The sequence below is a fragment of the Chlorocebus sabaeus genome, chromosome 9 (genome assembly GCF_047675955.1).
Source record: "Chlorocebus sabaeus isolate Y175 chromosome 9, mChlSab1.0.hap1, whole genome shotgun sequence".
Classification (NCBI taxonomy): Eukaryota; Metazoa; Chordata; class Mammalia; order Primates; family Cercopithecidae; genus Chlorocebus; species Chlorocebus sabaeus.
The window spans coordinates 45,221,367-45,243,146 of NC_132912.1; the positions used below are offsets into that span (position 1 = coordinate 45,221,367).

At 35.8% G+C, this 21,780-nt stretch overlaps 1 protein-coding gene across 1 annotated transcript in view; it reads right to left on the minus strand.

Moving 5' to 3' along the window:
* LOC103215739 (ankyrin repeat domain-containing protein 30B-like) overlaps positions 1-21,780 on the minus strand; it is a 213,756-nt gene that overhangs the window by 142,447 nt on the left and 49,529 nt on the right. Inside the window, 11 exon segments of the mRNA XM_073018916.1 lie at positions 89-117; positions 3,521-3,611; positions 5,067-5,128; positions 7,297-7,369; positions 7,463-7,491; positions 10,897-10,987; positions 12,443-12,504; positions 14,673-14,745; positions 14,839-14,867; positions 18,273-18,363; positions 19,819-19,880. Of these exon segments, the coding sequence (XP_072875017.1) occupies positions 89-117; positions 3,521-3,611; positions 5,067-5,128; positions 7,297-7,369; positions 7,463-7,491; positions 10,897-10,987; positions 12,443-12,504; positions 14,673-14,745; positions 14,839-14,867; positions 18,273-18,363; positions 19,819-19,880 (692 nt within the window).

Sequence of the window (21,780 nt, forward strand, 5' to 3'; positions counted from 1 at the left end):
TGGGTTTGGAAATAAAATAATTAATATATAATGTATACTTCATAAAATATGTAGTTAATATTCAAGATAAAAATAGAAAAGTTGTTACCTGCAGAAGACCATCTTTATCAGAAGACTCTAAAAGAAAAGGGACATATATAATTGATAATATGCAAGCCTGACAAAGCCTACCAAACATTCACACAGTGTGAATATGAAGATGAATCCTCATGCTTGGATGGAAAAGGGATTACACTAGGTTGTGGGGTCTTTTGGGTTATTGTCTTTGTTAACATGCCAACGTGACAGAAATATCCCTAAGAAAATTTAACGAAAAAATTTCATCAAACATGCTGTGAAGATTTCCACAGTGAAAAGATATTTAAAGTGACAATAACTAAAGCAGAAAAATCCTAATACCAGTAGGAGTAAGCTGCTATGTAAGGAAAGAAGTTGTATTTAGTATGACCAAGTCATGACACCTCACCCCCACACACAAAACAATGTCAAAGCTAACGGCAAAATGCAGTCGCATATGGTTAAGAAAACACATGAGAATCATTTATGTCAAAATACTACAAGTAGCTATTATGTTCTTCAATTTGTCCTGCAATTTAGGAATTGCAAATTTGCGAAGAGGGTTCAAAGGTACAATTCACTTATCATTGCATGTTCTAAATTTATCAGCATAAATATTCATTTATAGAATAAAAGTTAATAAATAAATTTAATTTGTACCTCTGTGAAATACGATTATTTTTACATTTATGGGGTTCTCTAGTTTAGTCCTCTTAAAATTTCTTGATCCACTTATACAAAAAGGTCAATATGTACCCATCAACAAACTAATCCAGGCCCGGTGCAGTGGCTCATGCCTGTAATTCCAGCACTTTGGAAGACTGAGGAGGGTGGATGTCTCAAGGCCAGGAGTTGCAAACCAGTCTGGCCAAAATAGCAAAACCCTCTCTTCACAAAAAATACAAAAATCAACCAGGTATGGTGACACATTGCCAGGAACCCAAGCTACTTGGGAGCCTGAGCTACGAGCATCACTTGAACCTAGGAAGCGGAGGTTGCAGTGAGCCAAGATCATGCTACCACACTCCAGCCCGGATGACAGAGCGAGACTCTGTCTCAAAAAAAGAAAAAAAAAAAAAAAACCCTAGTATGAAAGTATCAAAAACTAGAAGTCAATTTCCAGAGCCTTTTTATATATCATTAACCTGCGTAATTCAAGTTTGGAATATGGTTATTGAAAGTAATGGTTTTGGTGTTCAAGGAATGAATTCGACAATTGCTTTGTTGCTAAAACTTATTCTATTTGTTTTACTATAAGTTGTTAAACTAGCGTTATGAAAAAGCTCTTAAAAAAACTTAGCTTCAAGAAAAAACAGACATTTCTTTGACACAGAAATATAGCTCCTTTCATCAAATAATAATAAAACATGCTTAATCTCTAATTTTTCCCTATTTTTAATTTTTCAGTATGACATCCTGTAATATATTTAAAGATACCAAGTATATATGCTGTTTCCCCTGAGAGATGATTGATCAATAATTAAGACAATTCAGGGATACAAACTCTCTAAGACACGTAAAATTTATGTCTAACCATTTTAAGGCTAAATATGCATGACCATATTGCATGTATGCATTTTAGAAAAAAAGTACTTAAAATCATAATCAATACTCTTTAAATTAAAACCTGTTTTAATTACAATTAGGTCGTTCTAGATTCAGTAATATCTTTAAAATTTATTTCTGAAACACTGAAGAAATCTAAGAAATTCAAATATGAGAATTGAAACCATTAATTCATCTGCTTGTTTTAGGTAAAAATAGGATAAGTGTACATCCTGAATAAGTGCAAAGAAAGCAGAATGCCACGAGATGGGAAATGAATATGTAACCAAAATATTTCCCTTTGTAAAGAAAATACCAGGCTTTAACCTGGTTGCTAAGACAAGACAAAAAAGCAAAACAGACACAGATGAAACATTCAGAGCTATCTCATCATCAAGGAACCGTCTATCACTTGGCATTTAGGAATCCTAGGTGTGGTTGAAAACTCCGGTTCTAAATTGTGATTCGATTATCCCTGAAGTTCAAAATCCACACAGAGGAACCAACTAGGGAAATACAACCTTATCTATGATTTTAATTACTATTACTTTTATAAAGGAGTGCACTGGAGATTTTAGAGTCAGGACAGGGCATATGGCATAGCTCTAAAGATTAGTGAGCCACATTTGTAATGGCTATCGAAATGTGTGGGAGTACATACTTTTATTTTAAGTACATCTCCTCAGTGAAAGTGTTATGAATTGATCAGCTTAGATATATACTTAAGAGAATAATACTCAATATAAATATTCACTGATTTTCATACCCAGATGGTATAATGGTATGCCAACATTTTTGTAATTTGTAGCTTAGCCATCTCAATATTTCTTGATCCACTCATGGAGGAAGATGTACAAAACTCATCAGGAATAGCAAATACGCTTTCAATATTGACATATTTGTTTCAAATTTAGTTGCAACAGACTTCTTAAATATCAAGAACATTTTCTGTATTAACATCAGTACAGTAGCTACGTATAACAACAATTTAAGTATTCAAGTAAAACATTCTGAATTTTCTTTCTTCTTCTTCTTCTCTGGCTAAAAATGTACTCAAAAATAAGAGCAACATAATGCTTTCTCCTGACCCTTTTCTGTCTTCACCTTCTATATCCGATTGCTCTTCCTCCACATTTCTCCCACCAAAGGCCTCTCCTCTTGCTACTCAGAGCAAGGTCCAAGGACAACCAGCATCAGCATCGCCTGACAACTTATTAAAAATGCAGAATCCCAAGTCGGCTGAATCACAGTGTGAATTGTTAACAAGGTTTCCAGCTGATTTTCTAACGTCTGAAAACTTCTGGTCTATACGGAGTGTATGTGACAAATTACATACACGTGTGGCCGTGCATATATGCTTATTCTCACCTACTGCAAATACAACACAGCTCTCCATGGTCAGGTGCTTCCATCCCTAATGGCTTCCCACCAGTGAGAAAGACGGGAAGAGTCACAACATTTTTAAGCTAATTCTCTGGTAAGTTCTGGTACTAGAAGGTCACTTTATGTTCTTCCCAAATTTCTAACCATACCCGATCTTTTCCTAAAGAATCCTTTCATTTTACCATCCTCCATTATATTAAACCTGCTTCTTGTTCCTTCCTGTACTCTGTGTACTGTCTGTCTTTCTCAGTCTTCATTTCCTCTTTTACTACTGTCTTCTTTCTTATTTTCTCATTTTCCTCAGGTCTTGGAATATCTTGAATTCAAACTAATAATTCAGATAACTTTCAGCGCTCTCAATGTAGTCTGTTGCTAAAATCTGATAAGATGTACAATTTACTACCCATTTCAATTCTGTTTTTTTCTATGTTTGCATTTAGGAGGTGATTTTCTTTGGCTATTAGGGGATATTCCTCCTCATCAGTTTAGAGAAATATTTGGTCAAATGACATTTTAAATAAAAAATGATTCTTACCTTCTAATTTTCCACTTATTGTATCGAATTCTTTTCGATGTGTAGCCTTGGGTAAATACACATCATTCTGTAAAAGATTCTCAAGGAAATTCTGTTAAAAGTAATATCAATAAATAATTTCAACGGAGAAATCCCAATAATGAAGAGTATCAAAATTTCCTAAATAAACTCTTTTGGAAAAACACAGTTTCCTACTTTACAAGCAATTCGACTTAAGAGCAGACGTGTGTTGAAACCCAAAACATTTTGATAGAAAACCTCAAGTAACACTCTCTACATCAAGCTTGTCTGTACGTTCATGACGCTATGAACTTGGTTAGTGAGAAGGAAAAACAAATCACATTCACGAAATAATTCACTCCTGCGTATTTCAAAAAGTAACTCTCTCAAAAATATCTAACTTCTGTTGTAGTCCTCATCACAAATAAGCATGACATTTCAAACAAAATACAATACACTTGCTAGTTGCCATAACACATACCGCATTAAACATTTAAACTATTCATGATCAGAGAGTCGTTTAGTGTTAAAAATGATGCATGTCATGAAGAGAACTTTGAGAGTCTGTCATATAATGTATGCACAGAATGTTGAAAAAGTTGCTTTATTTCAGTAAACAGGGGCTTAAAACAAGCAACGAGTTTCTGACAAAATTTATGCTGATCGGAAAAGTGCTTCAATAGAATGTAAATGCAGTAAGAAAGAAAAATTATGTCATGTCTAAACGAAAGCAAACAAATATTAAAATCTTTTTGTCTGATGACAAATCAGATAAAATCTACTTGTCTATTGACTTCCACCCTTTGCTGTTACCACCAGGCAGCAGCTGCTTATTTCTAAGAGGTCACACATTGTCCACGTCTTTCCACAGCTGTGACCTTAAAATACATCACTATTATTTGACGCTCATGCTGCTGCAGCTTGACTGCCTGCCATAAAGGGACTCGAGGAGTTCTTTTGTGAAAATAATTTATATTTTTCAAAAGACTACTCAACCAATACTCTTGTTATTATAGTCCCACAAGGTTTCCTATTCTTCACGCTTTTCTTTCTCCTAAAATGATCCCTCAGGTCTATACTGAACAAGAAAGAAATGTCAATGTGTCAATTCCCAGCATTAATTTTTCGGGCCCCAACCTTTACAATACTGCAGTTTAAACTGTCTCTCTACGAATTCAATTAGAACTCTTGTACATCTAGATATACCATAGAATCATAAATTTGTCCTCAGCAGGACTCAGTGTAATTCTTTCACTTTTAGACAAACTTATTTCAGATCCCACGTGAATTTCTAGTGACTTCTAAGCCTTATTTTTTACACTATACCACACTGGCTTCTTAAATTAATCCTAGAAATTACCAGAACTTCACTACGAAGCAGTAATCTACTTAGCACATAGATTCTCTATAAGCATATTCTGAAAAATATCAAACATAATTTGGGGGGGACATATGCGGAGGTGAGAAAATAAAGTCTAAGCCTCTGATTTTATATTTTCGTATCATGAAACACTAATATTTTTTAAAAATCAATTATACACAGTACCTCAAAATTCAAATAATCTTCTTCATCGTCCTTTTGTTTGGATTCTGATGGGAACTTCTGAGCTATAAAGGTTAATCACAGATACATTCATGAGAACATTTCTCTACTGTAAACTTTAAAACACATACAAATCTACTTTCATTCACAGATTTGAAGTTTTCTCCCTCTATAGACAGTATATTCTTTTTGTCGATTACTGTCACTACTTCTATAGTCAATCCGTTAGAATTGAAATCTAAAAAGCCTGAAAATTAACATTATAGCATTCATTATAATGCAGAAAAAAAGAAATTTGACTAACTCGTATGAATTTTTTATTTACAAAGCAGTCATTTTCTCTTCTCCCATGAAACACAGTAAGTTCTATACTTGCTGTTCTTTCAGGAAACTTTAATTACCTATAATCTCCCATTTCGTTGTACATATTCATTTTGTAGTATTACTTAGTTTGACTGACACTGCAATTTCTATTACAGTAGAGACTTATCTAAGTCAGTAGATAAAACTAACTCGAAGACTCTGAAATCTGCATGTTTTCATTTTTATTCATTACTTATCAGCATAAAAATTGTATAGTTAAGTATGGTACAGCCATACAAGGGAATTTTATACGCAAACGAATATGAAAAAACACAGTTAATTGTGTCCATTATGGGTGTCTCTAAAAATTATCATGTTGATCACAAAAGAATGTTGCCAAAAATTACACTGTACACCCATGTACGCATTAGAAGTTGAAAAAATAATTTTACACATTAAATATGAGCACGCACACACGTTGTAAAATATTTAAACATGCATCAGAATTGTTTTAAAAAGTAGTTTAGAATATTGGTCACTTCTAGACAATAAGTGGGACTAGTGTAAAAAGACTCTGGGGCCGGGTGTGGTGGCTCCGGCCTGTAAAGCCAGCACTTTGGGAGGCCGAGGTGGGCGGATCACCAGGTCAGCAGATCCAGACCATCCTGGCTAACATGGTGAAACCCCGTCTCTCCTAAAATATACAAAAAATTAGCCGGACGTGGTGGCGGGCGCCTGTAGTCCCAGCTACTCCGGAGGCTGAGGCAGGAGAATGGCGTGAACCCGGGAGGCAGAGCTTACAGTGAGCCGAGATCCCGCCACTGCTCCCCAGCCTGGGCCAGAGAGCGAGCAAGCGAGCGAGACTCCCTCTCGAAAAAAGGAAAAGAAAGAAAAAAGAAAATTTAAGACATGAAAACAAATTCTACACATAGTCTATAACCACACACATACGCTGTGAGGCTTTGTTTGTTCCTTCCTTTGCTTTTTGAGATGGAGTCTCAGTCTGTCACTCAGGCTAAAGTGCCACAAGCTCTGCTCACTGCAACTTCTGCCTCCTAGGTTCAAGCGATTCTCCTGCCTCAGCCTCCAGAGTAGCTGAGATTACAGGCACCCACCACCACAACCGGCGATTTTTGGTTATTTTCTGTAGAGATGGCGTTTCACTATGTTGACCAGGTTGGTCTGGGACTCGTGACCTTCAGTTATCTGCCCGCCTTGGTCCCCCGAAACGCTAGGATTACAGGCATGTGTCACCGTGCACAGCCTGGTGTAAAATGTTTCAAACGTGCCTGGGAATGACAACCAAAACTAATTCAGGCTGTTTTGTACCTCTAGGCAATTAATTACAGTAGCATAAAAAGTGACTCAAATGCTTTAGAGTCACTCTTCTAAAACACCGTGTCTAGCAAAGAGCCATCAAGTCATGATTTTTTAAAATTATAAGTCACACACACACACAAACACACACACACACCCCACACACCCACTCAGTCACCGAATCAGAAGAACAGAAACTGATTTTCTTTCGATTCTCAGAGTGACAACACTCACAACTGTCATGTCAGCAAGTGAAACTTTCCTCTAAGATCAGAATTCCAATCAGCGTTTGAACCACTGCAAATATTTCACAGTCTCAAAATTCACCTGCCTGAAAACCAAGCACGTACAGAAATTGCAAATTGGAAACTTTATACTATCAGGACATTAAAGTTGAACCACATGAGGTTAAGCAGAATGTTTTTTTAAACTCTTAATCTTAGGCTTCTAAATGGCATTTTCTCAAACATACATACAAACATTGGCATTATTTGGACCAAGATTTCCCGTCAAATTTTGAAAAGAAAACAACACTGGGAATAAAAGGGCTCTCAGCATTTCAAATATTTTAGTGTTCTTCTTTCCAGAGTAAAATTAAAACTACAAAATTTACCTGCTTTGACTGTTTCTCTGTCCTTCAATTCTAAGGCTTTATTTGGATGAGAAGCTTTCATTCCACCGGTAGGCTAAATGGGTTTGGAAATAAAATAATTAATATATAATGTATACTTCATAAAATATGTAGTTAATATTCAAGATAAAAATAGAAAAGTTGTTACCTGCAGAAGACCATCTTTATCAGAAGACTCTAAAAGAAAAGGGACATATATAATTGATAATATGCAAGCCTGACAAAGCCTACCAAACATTCACACAGTGTGAATATGAAGATGAATCCTCATGCTTGGATGGAAAAGGGATTACACTAGGTTGTGGGGTCTTTTGGGTTATTGTCTTTGTTAACATGCCAACGTGACAGAAATATCCCTAAGAAAATTTAACGAAAAAATTTCATCAAACATGCTGTGAAGATTTCCACAGTGAAAAGATATTTAAAGTGACAATAACTAAAGCAGAAAAATCCTAATACCAGTAGGAGTAAGCTGCTATGTAAGGAAAGAAGTTGTATTTAGTATGACCAAGTCATGACACCTCACCCCCACACACAAAACAATGTCAAAGCTAACGGCAAAATGCAGTCGCATATGGTTAAGAAAACACATGAGAATCATTTATGTCAAAATACTACAAGTAGCTATTATGTTCTTCAATTTGTCCTGCAATTTAGGAATTGCAAATTTGCGAAGAGGGTTCAAAGGTACAATTCACTTATCATTGCATGTTCTAAATTTATCAGCATAAATATTCATTTATAGAATAAAAGTTAATAAATAAATTTAATTTGTACCTCTGTGAAATACGATTATTTTTACATTTATGGGGTTCTCTAGTTTAGTCCTCTTAAAATTTCTTGATCCACTTATACAAAAAGGTCAATATGTACCCATCAACAAACTAATCCAGGCCCGGTGCAGTGGCTCATGCCTGTAATTCCAGCACTTTGGAAGACTGAGGAGGGTGGATGTCTCAAGGCCAGGAGTTGCAAACCAGTCTGGCCAAAATAGCAAAACCCTCTCTTCACAAAAAATACAAAAATCAACCAGGTATGGTGACACATGCCAGGAACCCAAGCTACTTGGGAGCCTGAGCTACGAGCATCACTTGAACCTAGGAAGCGGAGGTTGCAGTGAGCCAAGATCATGCTACCACACTCCAGCCCGGATGACAGAGCGAGACTCTGTCTCAAAAAAAGAAAAAAAAAAAAAAAAACCCTAGTATGAAAGTATCAAAAACTAGAAGTCAATTTCCAGAGCCTTTTTATATATCATTAACCTGCGTAATTCAAGTTTGGAATAATGGTTATTGAAAGTAATGGTTTTGGTGTTCAAGGAATGAATTCGACAATTGCTTTGTTGCTAAAACTTATTCTATTTGTTTTACTATAAGTTGTTAAACTAGCGTTATGAAAAAGCTCTTATAAAAAACTTAGCTTCAAGAAAAAACAGACATTTCTTTGACACAGAAATATAGCTCCTTTCATCAAATAATAATAAAACATGCTTAATCTCTAATTTTTCCCTATTTTTAATTTTTCAGTATGACATCCTGTAATATATTTAAAGATACCAAGTATATATGCTGTTTCCCCTGAGAGATGATTGATCAATAATTAAGACAATTCAGGGATACAAACTCTCTAAGACACGTAAAATTTATGTCTAACCATTTTAAGGCTAAATATGCATGACCATATTGCATGTATGCATTTTAGAAAAAAAGTACTTAAAATCATAATCAATACTCTTTAAATTAAAACCTGTTTTAATTACAATTAGGTCGTTCTAGATTCAGTAATATCTTTAAAATTTATTTCTGAAACACTGAAGAAATCTAAGAAATTCAAATATGAGAATTGAAACCATTAATTCATCTGCTTGTTTTAGGTAAAAATAGGATAAGTGTACATCCTGAATAAGTGCAAAGAAAGCAGAATGCCACGAGATGGGAAATGAATATGTAACCAAAATATTTCCCTTTGTAAAGAAAATACCAGGCTTTAACCTGGTTGCTAAGACAAGACAAAAAAGCAAAACAGACACAGATGAAACATTCAGAGCTATCTCATCATCAAGGAACCGTCTATCACTTGGCATTTAGGAATCCTAGGTGTGGTTGAAAACTCCGGTTCTAAATTGTGATTCGATTATCCCTGAAGTTCAAAATCCACACAGAGGAACCAACTAGGGAAATACAACCTTATCTATGATTTTAATTACTATTACTTTTATAAAGGAGTGCACTGGAGATTTTAGAGTCAGGACAGGGCATATGGCATAGCTCTAAAGATTAGTGAGCCACATTTGTAATGGCTATCGAAATGTGTGGGAGTACATACTTTTATTTTAAGTACATCTCCTCAGTGAAAGTGTTATGAATTGATCAGCTTAGATATATACTTAAGAGAATAATACTCAATATAAATATTCACTGATTTTCATACCCAGATGGTATAATGGTATGCCAACATTTTTGTAATTTGTAGCTTAGCCATCTCAATATTTCTTGATCCACTCATGGAGGAAGATGTACAAAACTCATCAGGAATAGCAAATACGCTTTCAATATTGACATATTTGTTTCAAATTTAGTTGCAACAGACTTCTTAAATATCAAGAACATTTTCTGTATTAACATCAGTACAGTAGCTACGTATAACAACAATTTAAGTATTCAAGTAAAACATTCTGAATTTTCTTTCTTCTTCTTCTTCTCTGGCTAAAAATGTACTCAAAAATAAGAGCAACATAATGCTTTCTCCTGACCCTTTTCTGTCTTCACCTTCTATATCCGATTGCTCTTCCTCCACATTTCTCCCACCAAAGGCCTCTCCTCTTGCTACTCAGAGCAAGGTCCAAGGACAACCAGCATCAGCATCGCCTGACAACTTATTAAAAATGCAGAATCCCAAGTCGGCTGAATCACAGTGTGAATTGTTAACAAGGTTTCCAGCTGATTTTCTAACGTCTGAAAACTTCTGGTCTATACGGAGTGTATGTGACAAATTACATACACGTGTGGCCGTGCATATATGCTTATTCTCACCTACTGCAAATACAACACAGCTCTCCATGGTCAGGTGCTTCCATCCCTAATGGCTTCCCACCAGTGAGAAAGACGGGAAGAGTCACAACATTTTTAAGCTAATTCTCTGGTAAGTTCTGGTACTAGAAGGTCACTTTATGTTCTTCCCAAATTTCTAACCATACCCGATCTTTTCCTAAAGAATCCTTTCATTTTACCATCCTCCATTATATTAAACCTGCTTCTTGTTCCTTCCTGTACTCTGTGTACTGTCTGTCTTTCTCAGTCTTCATTTCCTCTTTTACTACTGTCTTCTTTCTTATTTTCTCATTTTCCTCAGGTCTTGGAATATCTTGAATTCAAACTAATAATTCAGATAACTTTCAGCGCTCTCAATGTAGTCTGTTGCTAAAATCTGATAAGATGTACAATTTACTACCCATTTCAATTCTGTTTTTTTCTATGTTTGCATTTAGGAGGTGATTTTCTTTGGCTATTAGGGGATATTCCTCCTCATCAGTTTAGAGAAATATTTGGTCAAATGACATTTTAAATAAAAAATGATTCTTACCTTCTAATTTTCCACTTATTGTATCGAATTCTTTTCGATGTGTAGCCTTGGGTAAATACACATCATTCTGTAAAAGATTCTCAAGGAAATTCTGTTAAAAGTAATATCAATAAATAATTTCAACGGAGAAATCCCAATAATGAAGAGTATCAAAATTTCCTAAATAAACTCTTTTGGAAAAACACAGTTTCCTACTTTACAAGCAATTCGACTTAAGAGCAGACGTGTGTTGAAACCCAAAACATTTTGATAGAAAACCTCAAGTAACACTCTCTACATCAAGCTTGTCTGTACGTTCATGACGCTATGAACTTGGTTAGTGAGAAGGAAAAACAAATCACATTCACGAAATAATTCACTCCTGCGTATTTCAAAAAGTAACTCTCTCAAAAATATCTAACTTCTGTTGTAGTCCTCATCACAAATAAGCATGACATTTCAAACAAAATACAATACACTTGCTAGTTGCCATAACACATACCGCATTAAACATTTAAACTATTCATGATCAGAGAGTCGTTTAGTGTTAAAAATGATGCATGTCATGAAGAGAACTTTGAGAGTCTGTCATATAATGTATGCACAGAATGTTGAAAAAGTTGCTTTATTTCAGTAAACAGGGGCTTAAAACAAGCAACGAGTTTCTGACAAAATTTATGCTGATCGGAAAAGTGCTTCAATAGAATGTAAATGCAGTAAGAAAGAAAAATTATGTCATGTCTAAACGAAAGCAAACAAATATTAAAATCTTTTTGTCTGATGACAAATCAGATAAAATCTACTTGTCTATTGACTTCCACCCTTTGCTGTTACCACCAGGCAGCAGCTGCTTATTTCTAAGAGGTCACACATTGTCCACGTCTTTCCACAGCTGTGACCTTAAAATACATCACTATTATTTGACGCTCATGCTGCTGCAGCTTGACTGCCTGCCATAAAGGGACTCGAGGAGTTCTTTTGTGAAAATAATTTATATTTTTCAAAAGACTACTCAACCAATACTCTTGTTATTATAGTCCCACAAGGTTTCCTATTCTTCACGCTTTTCTTTCTCCTAAAATGATCCCTCAGGTCTATACTGAACAAGAAAGAAATGTCAATGTGTCAATTCCCAGCATTAATTTTTCGGGCCCCAACCTTTACAATACTGCAGTTTAAACTGTCTCTCTACGAATTCAATTAGAACTCTTGTACATCTAGATATACCATAGAATCATAAATTTGTCCTCAGCAGGACTCAGTGTAATTCTTTCACTTTTAGACAAACTTATTTCAGATCCCACGTGAATTTCTAGTGACTTCTAAGCCTTATTTTTTACACTATACCACACTGGCTTCTTAAATTAATCCTAGAAATTACCAGAACTTCACTACGAAGCAGTAATCTACTTAGCACATAGATTCTCTATAAGCATATTCTGAAAAATATCAAACATAATTTGGGGGGGACATATGCGGAGGTGAGAAAATAAAGTCTAAGCCTCTGATTTTATATTTTCGTATCATGAAACACTAATATTTTTTAAAAATCAATTATACACAGTACCTCAAAATTCAAATAATCTTCTTCATCGTCCTTTTGTTTGGATTCTGATGGGAACTTCTGAGCTATAAAGGTTAATCACAGATACATTCATGAGAACATTTCTCTACTGTAAACTTTAAAACACATACAAATCTACTTTCATTCACAGATTTGAAGTTTTCTCCCTCTATAGACAGTATATTCTTTTTGTCGATTACTGTCACTACTTCTATAGTCAATCCGTTAGAATTGAAATCTAAAAAGCCTGAAAATTAACATTATAGCATTCATTATAATGCAGAAAAAAAGAAATTTGACTAACTCGTATGAATTTTTTATTTACAAAGCAGTCATTTTCTCTTCTCCCATGAAACACAGTAAGTTCTATACTTGCTGTTCTTTCAGGAAACTTTAATTACCTATAATCTCCCATTTCGTTGTACATATTCATTTTGTAGTATTACTTAGTTTGACTGACACTGCAATTTCTATTACAGTAGAGACTTATCTAAGTCAGTAGATAAAACTAACTCGAAGACTCTGAAATCTGCATGTTTTCATTTTTATTCATTACTTATCAGCATAAAAATTGTATAGTTAAGTATGGTACAGCCATACAAGGGAATTTTATACGCAAACGAATATGAAAAAACACAGTTAATTGTGTCCATTATGGGTGTCTCTAAAAATTATCATGTTGATCACAAAAGAATGTTGCCAAAAATTACACTGTACACCCATGTACGCATTAGAAGTTGAAAAAATAATTTTACACATTAAATATGAGCACGCACACACGTTGTAAAATATTTAAACATGCATCAGAATTGTTTTAAAAAGTAGTTTAGAATATTGGTCACTTCTAGACAATAAGTGGGACTAGTGTAAAAAGACTCTGGGGCCGGGTGTGGTGGCTCCGGCCTGTAAAGCCAGCACTTTGGGAGGCCGAGGTGGGCGGATCACCAGGTCAGCAGATCCAGACCATCCTGGCTAACATGGTGAAACCCCGTCTCTCCTAAAATATACAAAAAATTAGCCGGACGTGGTGGCGGGCGCCTGTAGTCCCAGCTACTCCGGAGGCTGAGGCAGGAGAATGGCGTGAACCCGGGAGGCAGAGCTTACAGTGAGCCGAGATCCCGCCACTGCTCCCCAGCCTGGGCCAGAGAGCGAGCAAGCGAGCGAGACTCCCTCTCGAAAAAAGGAAAAGAAAGAAAAAAGAAAATTTAAGACATGAAAACAAATTCTACACATAGTCTATAACCACACACATACGCTGTGAGGCTTTGTTTGTTCCTTCCTTTGCTTTTTGAGATGGAGTCTCAGTCTGTCACTCAGGCTAAAGTGCCACAAGCTCTGCTCACTGCAACTTCTGCCTCCTAGGTTCAAGCGATTCTCCTGCCTCAGCCTCCAGAGTAGCTGAGATTACAGGCACCCACCACCACAACCGGCGATTTTTGGTTATTTTCTGTAGAGATGGCGTTTCACTATGTTGACCAGGTTGGTCTGGGACTCGTGACCTTCAGTTATCTGCCCGCCTTGGTCCCCCGAAACGCTAGGATTACAGGCATGTGTCACCGTGCACAGCCTGGTGTAAAATGTTTCAAACGTGCCTGGGAATGACAACCAAAACTAATTCAGGCTGTTTTGTACCTCTAGGCAATTAATTACAGTAGCATAAAAAGTGACTCAAATGCTTTAGAGTCACTCTTCTAAAACACCGTGTCTAGCAAAGAGCCATCAAGTCATGATTTTTTAAAATTATAAGTCACACACACACACAAACACACACACACACCCCACACACGCACTCAGTCACCGAATCAGAAGAACAGAAACTGATTTTCTTTCGATTCTCAGAGTGACAACACTCACAACTGTCATGTCAGCAAGTGAAACTTTCCTCTAAGATCAGAATTCCAATCAGCGTTTGAACCACTGCAAATATTTCACAGTCTCAAAATTCACCTGCCTGAAAACCAAGCACGTACAGAAATTGCAAATTGGAAACTTTATACTATCAGGACATTAAAGTTGAACCACATGAGGTTAAGCAGAATGTTTTTTTAAACTCTTAATCTTAGGCTTCTAAATGGCATTTTCTCAAACATACATACAAACATTGGCATTATTTGGACCAAGATTTCCCGTCAAATTTTGAAAAGAAAACAACACTGGGAATAAAAGGGCTCTCAGCATTTCAAATATTTTAGTGTTCTTCTTTCCAGAGTAAAATTAAAACTACAAAATTTACCTGCTTTGACTGTTTCTCTGTCCTTCAATTCTAAGGCTTTATTTGGATGAGAAGCTTTCATTCCACCAGTAGGCTAAATGGGTTTGGAAATAAAATAATTAATATATAATGTATACTTCATAAAATATGTAGTTAATATTCAAGATAAAAATAGAAAAGTTGTTACCTGCAGAAGACCATCTTTATCAGAAGACTCTAAAAGAAAAGGGACATATATAATTGATAATATGCAAGCCTGACAAAGCCTACCAAACATTCACACAGTGTGAATATGAAGATGAATCCTCATGCTTGGATGGAAAAGGGATTACACTAGGTTGTGGGGTCTTTTGGGTTATTGTCTTTGTTAACATGCCAATGTGACAGAAATATCCCTAAGAAAATTTAACGAAAAAATTTCATCAAACATGCTGTGAAGATTTCCACAGTGAAAAGATATTTAAAGTGACAATAACTAAAGCAGAAAAATCCTAATACCAGTAGGAGTAAGCTGCTATGTAAGGAAAGAAGTTGTATTTAGTATGACCAAGTCATGACACCTCACCCCCACACACAAAACAATGTCAAAGCTAACGGCAAAATGCAGTCGCATATGGTTAAGAAAACACATGAGAATCATTTATGTCAAAATACTACAAGTAGCTATTATGTTCTTCAATTTGTCCTGCAATTTAGGAATTGCAAATTTGCGAAGAGGGTTCAAAGGTACAATTCACTTATCATTGCATGTTCTAAATTTATCAGCATAAATATTCATTTATAGAATAAAAGTTAATAAATAAATTTAATTTGTACCTCTGTGAAATACGATTATTTTTACATTTATGGGGTTCTCTAGTTTAGTCCTCTTAAAATTTCTTGATCCACTTATACAAAAAGGTCAATACGTACCCATCAACAAACTAATCCAGGCCCGGTGCAGTGGCTCATGCCTGTAATTCCAGCACTTTGGAAGACTGAGGAGGGTGGATGTCTCAAGGCCAGGAGTTGCAAACCAGTCTGGCCAAAATAGCAAAACCCTCTCTTCACAAAAAATACAAAAATCAACCAGGTATGGTGACACATGCCAGGAACCCAAGCTACTTGGGAGCCTGAGCTACGAGCATCACTTGAACCTAGGAAGCGGAGGTTGCAGTGAGCCAAGATCATGCTACCACACTCCAGCCCGGATGACAGAGCGAGACTCTGTCTCAAAAAAAGAAAAAAAAAAAAAAAAACCCTAGTATGAAAGTATCAAAAACTAGAAGTCAATTTCCAGAGCCTTTTTATATATCATTAACCTGCGTAATTCAAGTTTGGAATAATGGTTATTGAAAGTAATGGTTTTGGTGTTCAAGGAATGAATTCGACAATTGCTTTGTTGCTAAAACTTATTCTATTTGTTTTACTATAAGTTGTTAAACTAGCGTTATGAAAAAGCTCTTATAAAAAACTTAGCTTCAAGAAAAAACAGACATTTCTTTGACACAGAAATATAGCTCCTTTCATCAAATAATAATAAAACATGCTTAATCTCTAATTTTTCCCTATTTTTAATTTTTCAGTATGACATCCTGTAATATATTTAAAGATACCAAGTATATATGCTGTTTCCCCTGAGAGATGATTGATCAATAATTAAGACAATTCAGGGATACAAACTCTCTAAGACACGTAAAATTTATGTCTAACCATTTTAAGGCTAAATATGCATGACCATATTGCATGTATGCATTTTAGAAAAAAAGTACTTAAAATCATAATCAATACTCTTTAAATTAAAACCTGTTTTAATTACAATTAGGTCGTTCTAGATTCAGTAATATCTTTAAAATTTATTTCTGAAACACTGAAGAAATCTAAGAAATTCAAATATGAGAATTGAAACCATTAATTCATCTGCTTGTTTTAGGTAAAAATAGGATAAGTGTACATCCTGAATAAGTGCAAAGAAAGCAGAATGCCACGAGATGGGAAATGAATATGTAACCAAAATATTTCCCTTTGTAAAGAAAATACCAGGCTTTAACCTGGTTGCTAAGACAAGACAAAAAAGCAAAACAGACACAGATGAAACATTCAGAGCTATCTCATCATCAAGGAACCGTCTATCACTTGGCATTTAGGAATCCTAGGTGTGGTTGAAAACTCCGGTTCTAAATTGTGATTCGATTATCCCTGAAGTTCAAAATCCACACAGAGGAACCAACTAGGGAAATACAACCTTATCTATGATTTTAATTACTATTATTTTTATAAAGGAGTGCACTGGAGATTTTAGAGTCAGGACAGGGCATATGGCATAGCTCTAAAGATTAGTGAGCCACATTTGTAATGGCTATCGAAATGTGTGGGAGTACATACTTTTATTTTAAGTACATCTCCTCAGTGAAAGTGTTATGAATTGATCAGCTTAGATATATACTTAAGAGAATAATACTCAATATAAATATTCACTGATTTTCATACCCAGATGGTATAATGGTATGCCAACATTTTTGTAATTTGTAGCTTAGCCATCTCAATATTTCTTGATCCACTCACGGAGGAAGATGTACAAAACTCATCAGGAATAGCAAATACGCTTTCAATATTGACATATTTGTTTCAAATTTAGTTGCAACAGACTTCTTAAATATCAAGAACATTTTCTGTATTAACATCAGTACAGTAGCTACGTATAACAACAATTTAAGTATTCAAGTAAAACATTCTGAATTTTCTTTCTTCTTCTTCTTCTCTGGCTAAAAATGTACTCAAAAATAAGAGCAACATAATGCTTTCTCCTGACCCTTTTCTGTCTTCACCTTCTATATCCGATTGCTCTTCCTCCACATTTCTCCCACCAAAGGCCTCTCCTCTTGCTACTCAGAGCAAGGTCCAAGGACAACCAGCATCAGCATCGCCTGACAACTTATTAAAAATGCAGAATCCCAAGTCGGCTGAATCACAGTGTGAATTGTTAACAAGGTTTCCAGCTGATTTTCTAACGTCTGAAAACTTCTGGTCTATACGGAGTGTATGTGACAAATTACATACACGTGTGGCCGTGCATATATGCTTATTCTCACCTACTGCAAATACAACACAGCTCTCCATGGTCAGGTGCTTCCATCCCTAATGGCTTCCCACCAGTGAGAAAGACGGGAAGAGTCACAACATTTTTAAGCTAATTCTCTGGTAAGTTCTGGTACTAGAAGGTCACTTTATGTTCTTCCCAAATTTCTAACCATACCCGATCTTTTCCTAAAGAATCCTTTCGTTTTACCATCCTCCATTATATTAAACCTGCTTCTTGTTCCTTCCTGTACTCTGTGTACTGTCTGTCTTTCTCAGTCTTCATTTCCTCTGTTACTACTGTCTTCTTTCTTATTTTCTCATTTTCCTCAGGTCTTGGAATATCTTGAATTCAAACTAATAATTCAGATAACTTTCAGCGCTCTCAATGTAGTCTGTTGCTAAAATCTGATAAGATGTACAATTTACTACCCATTTCAATTCTGTTTTTTTCTATGTTTGCATTTAGGAGGTGATTTTCTTTGGCTATTAGGGGATATTCCTCCTCATCAGTTTAGAGAAATATTTGGTCAAATGACATTTTAAATAAAAAATGATTCTTACCTTCTAATTTTCCACTTATTGTATCGAATTCTTTTCGATGTGTAGCCTTGGGTAAATACACATCATTCTGTAAAAGATTCTCAAGGAAATTCTGTTAAAAGTAATATCAATAAATAATTTCAACGGAGAAATCCCAATAATGAAGAGTATCAAAATTTCCTAAATAAACTCTTTTGGAAAAACACAGTTTCCTACTTTACAAGCAATTCGACTTAAGAGCAGACGTGTGTTGAAACCCAAAACATTTTGATAGAAAACCTCAAGTAACACTCTCTACATCAAGCTTGTCTGTACGTTCATGACGCTATGAACTTGGTTAGTGAGAAGGAAAAACAAATCACATTCACGAAATAATTCACTCCTGCGTATTTCAAAAAGTAACTCTCTCAAAAATATCTAACTTGTGTTGTAGTCCTCATCAAAAATAAGCATGACATTTCAAACAAAATACAATACACTTGCTAGTTGCCATAACACATACCGCATTAAACATTTAAACTATTCATGATCAGAGAGTCGTTTAGTGTTAAAAATGATGCATGTCATGAAGAGAACTTTGAGAGTCTGTCATATAATGTATGCACAGAATGTTGAAAAAGTTGCTTTATTTCAGTAAACAGGGGCTTAAAACAAGCAACGAGTTTCTGACAAAATTTATGCTGATCGGAAAAGTGCTTCAATAGAATGTAAATGCAGTAAGAAAGAAAAATTATGTCATGTCTAAACGAAAGCAAACAAATATTAAAATCTTTTTGTCTGATGACAAATCAGATAAAATCTACTTGTCTATTGACTTCCACCCTTTGCTGTTACCACCAGGCAGCAGCTGCTTATTTCTAAGAGGTCACACATTGTCCACGTCTTTCCACAGCTGTGACCTTAAAATACATCACTATTATTTGACGCTCATGCTGCTGCAGCTTGACTGCCTGCCATAAAGGGACTCGAGGAGTTCTTTTGTGAAAATAATTTATATTTTTCAAAAGACTACTCAACCAATACTCTTGTTATTATAGTCCCACAAGGTTTCCTATTCTTCACGCTTTTCTTTCTCCTAAAATGATCCCTCAGGTCTATACTGAACAAGAAAGAAATGTCAATGTGTCAATTCCCAGCATTAATTTTTCGGGCCCCAACCTTTACAATACTGCAGTTTAAACTGTCTCTCTACGAATTCAATTAGAACTCTTGTACATCTAGATATACCATAGAATCATAAATTTGTCCTCAGCAGGACTCAGTGTAATTCTTTCACTTTTAGACAAACTTATTTCAGATCCCACGTGAATTTCTAGTGACTTCTAAGCCTTATTTTTTACACTATACCACACTGGCTTCTTAAATTAATCCTAGAAATTACCAGAACTTCACTACGAAGCAGTAATCTACTTAGCACATAGATTCTCTATAAGCATATTCTGAAAAATATCAAACATAATTTGGGGGGGACATATGCGGAGGTGAGAAAATAAAGTCTAAGCCTCTGATTTTATATTTTCGTATCATGAAACACTAATATTTTTAAAAAATCAATTATACACAGTACCTCAAAATTCAAATAATCTTCTTCATCGTCCTTTTGTTTGGATTCTGATGGGAACTTCTGAGCTATAAAGGTTAATCACAGATACATTCATGAGAACATTTCTCTACTGTAAACTTTAAAACACATACAAATCTACTTTCATTCACAAATTTGAAGTTTTCTCCCTCTATAGACAGTATATTCTTTTTGTCGATTACTGTCACTACTTCTATAGTCAATCCGTTAGAATTGAAATCTAAAAAGCCTGAAAATTAACATTATAGCATTCATTATAATGCAGAAAAAAAGAAATTTGACTAACTCGTATGAATTTTTTATTTACAAAGCAGTCATTTTCTCTTCTCCCATGAAACACAGTAAGTTCTATACTTGCTGTTCTTTCAGGAAACTTTAATTACCTATAATCTCCCATTTCGTTGTACATATTCATTTTGTAGTATTACTTAGTTTGACTGACACTGCAATTTCTATTACAGTAGAGACTTATCTAAGTCAGTAGATAAAACTAACTCGAAGACTCTGAAATCTGCATGTTTTCATTTTTATTCATTACTTATCAGCATAAAAATTGTATAGTTAAGTATGGTACAGCCATACAAGGGAATTTTATACGCAAACGAATATGAAAAAACACAGTTAATTGTGTCCATTATGGGTGTCTCTAAAAATTATCATGTTGATCACAAAAGAATGTTGCCAAAAATTACACTGTACACCCATGTACGCATTAGAAGTTGAAAAAATAATTTTACACATTAAATATGAGCACGCACACACGTTGTAAAATATTTAAACATGCATCAGAATTGTTTTAAAAAGTAGTTTAGAATATTGGTCACTTCTAGACAATAAGTGGGACTAGTGTAAAAAGACTCTGGGGCCGGGTGTGGTGGCTCCGGCCTGTAAAGCCAGCACTTTGGGAGGCCGAGGTGGGCGGATCACCAGGTCAGCAGATCCAGACCATCCTGGCTAACATGGTGAAACCCCGTCTCTCCTAAAATATACAAAAAATTAGCCGGACGTGGTGGCGGGCGCCTGTAGTCCCAGCTACTCCGGAGGCTGAGGCAGGAGAATGGCGTGAACCCGGGAGGCAGAGCTTACAGTGAGCCGAGATCCCGCCACTGCTCCCCAGCCTGGGCCAGAGAGCGAGCAAGCGAGCGAGACTCCCTCTCGAAAAAAGGAAAAGAAAGAAAAAAGAAAATTTAAGACATGAAAACAAATTCTACACATAGTCTATAACCACACACATACGCTGTGAGGCTTTGTTTGTTCCTTCCTTTGCTTTTTGAGATGGAGTCTCAGTCTGTCACTCAGGCTAAAGTGCCACAAGCTCTGCTCACTGCAACTTCTGCCTCCTAGGTTCAAGCGATTCTCCTGCCTCAGCCTCCAGAGTAGCTGAGATTACAGGCACCCACCACCACAACCGGCGATTTTTGGTTATTTTCTGTAGAGATGGCGTTTCACTATGTTGACCAGGTTGGTCTGGGACTCGTGACCTTCAGTTATCTGCCCGCCTTGGTCCCCCGAAACGCTAGGATTACAGGCATGTGTCACCGTGCACAGCCTGGTGTAAAATGTTTCAAACGTGCCTGGGAATGACAACCAAAACTAATTCAGGCTGTTTTGTACCTCTAGGCAATTAATTACAGTAGCATAAAAAGTGACTCAAATGCTTTAGAGTCACTCTTCTAAAACACCGTGTCTAGCAAAGAGCCATCAAGTCATGATTTTTTAAAATTATAAGTCACACACACACACAAACACACACACACACCCCACACACGCACTCAGTCACCGAATCAGAAGAACAGAAACTGATTTTCTTTCGATTCTCAGAGTGACAACACTCACAACTGTCATGTCAGCAAGTGAAACTTTCCTCTAAGATCAGAATTCCAATCAGCGTTTGAACCACTGCAAATATTTCACAGTCTCAAAATTCACCTGCCTGAAAACCAAGCA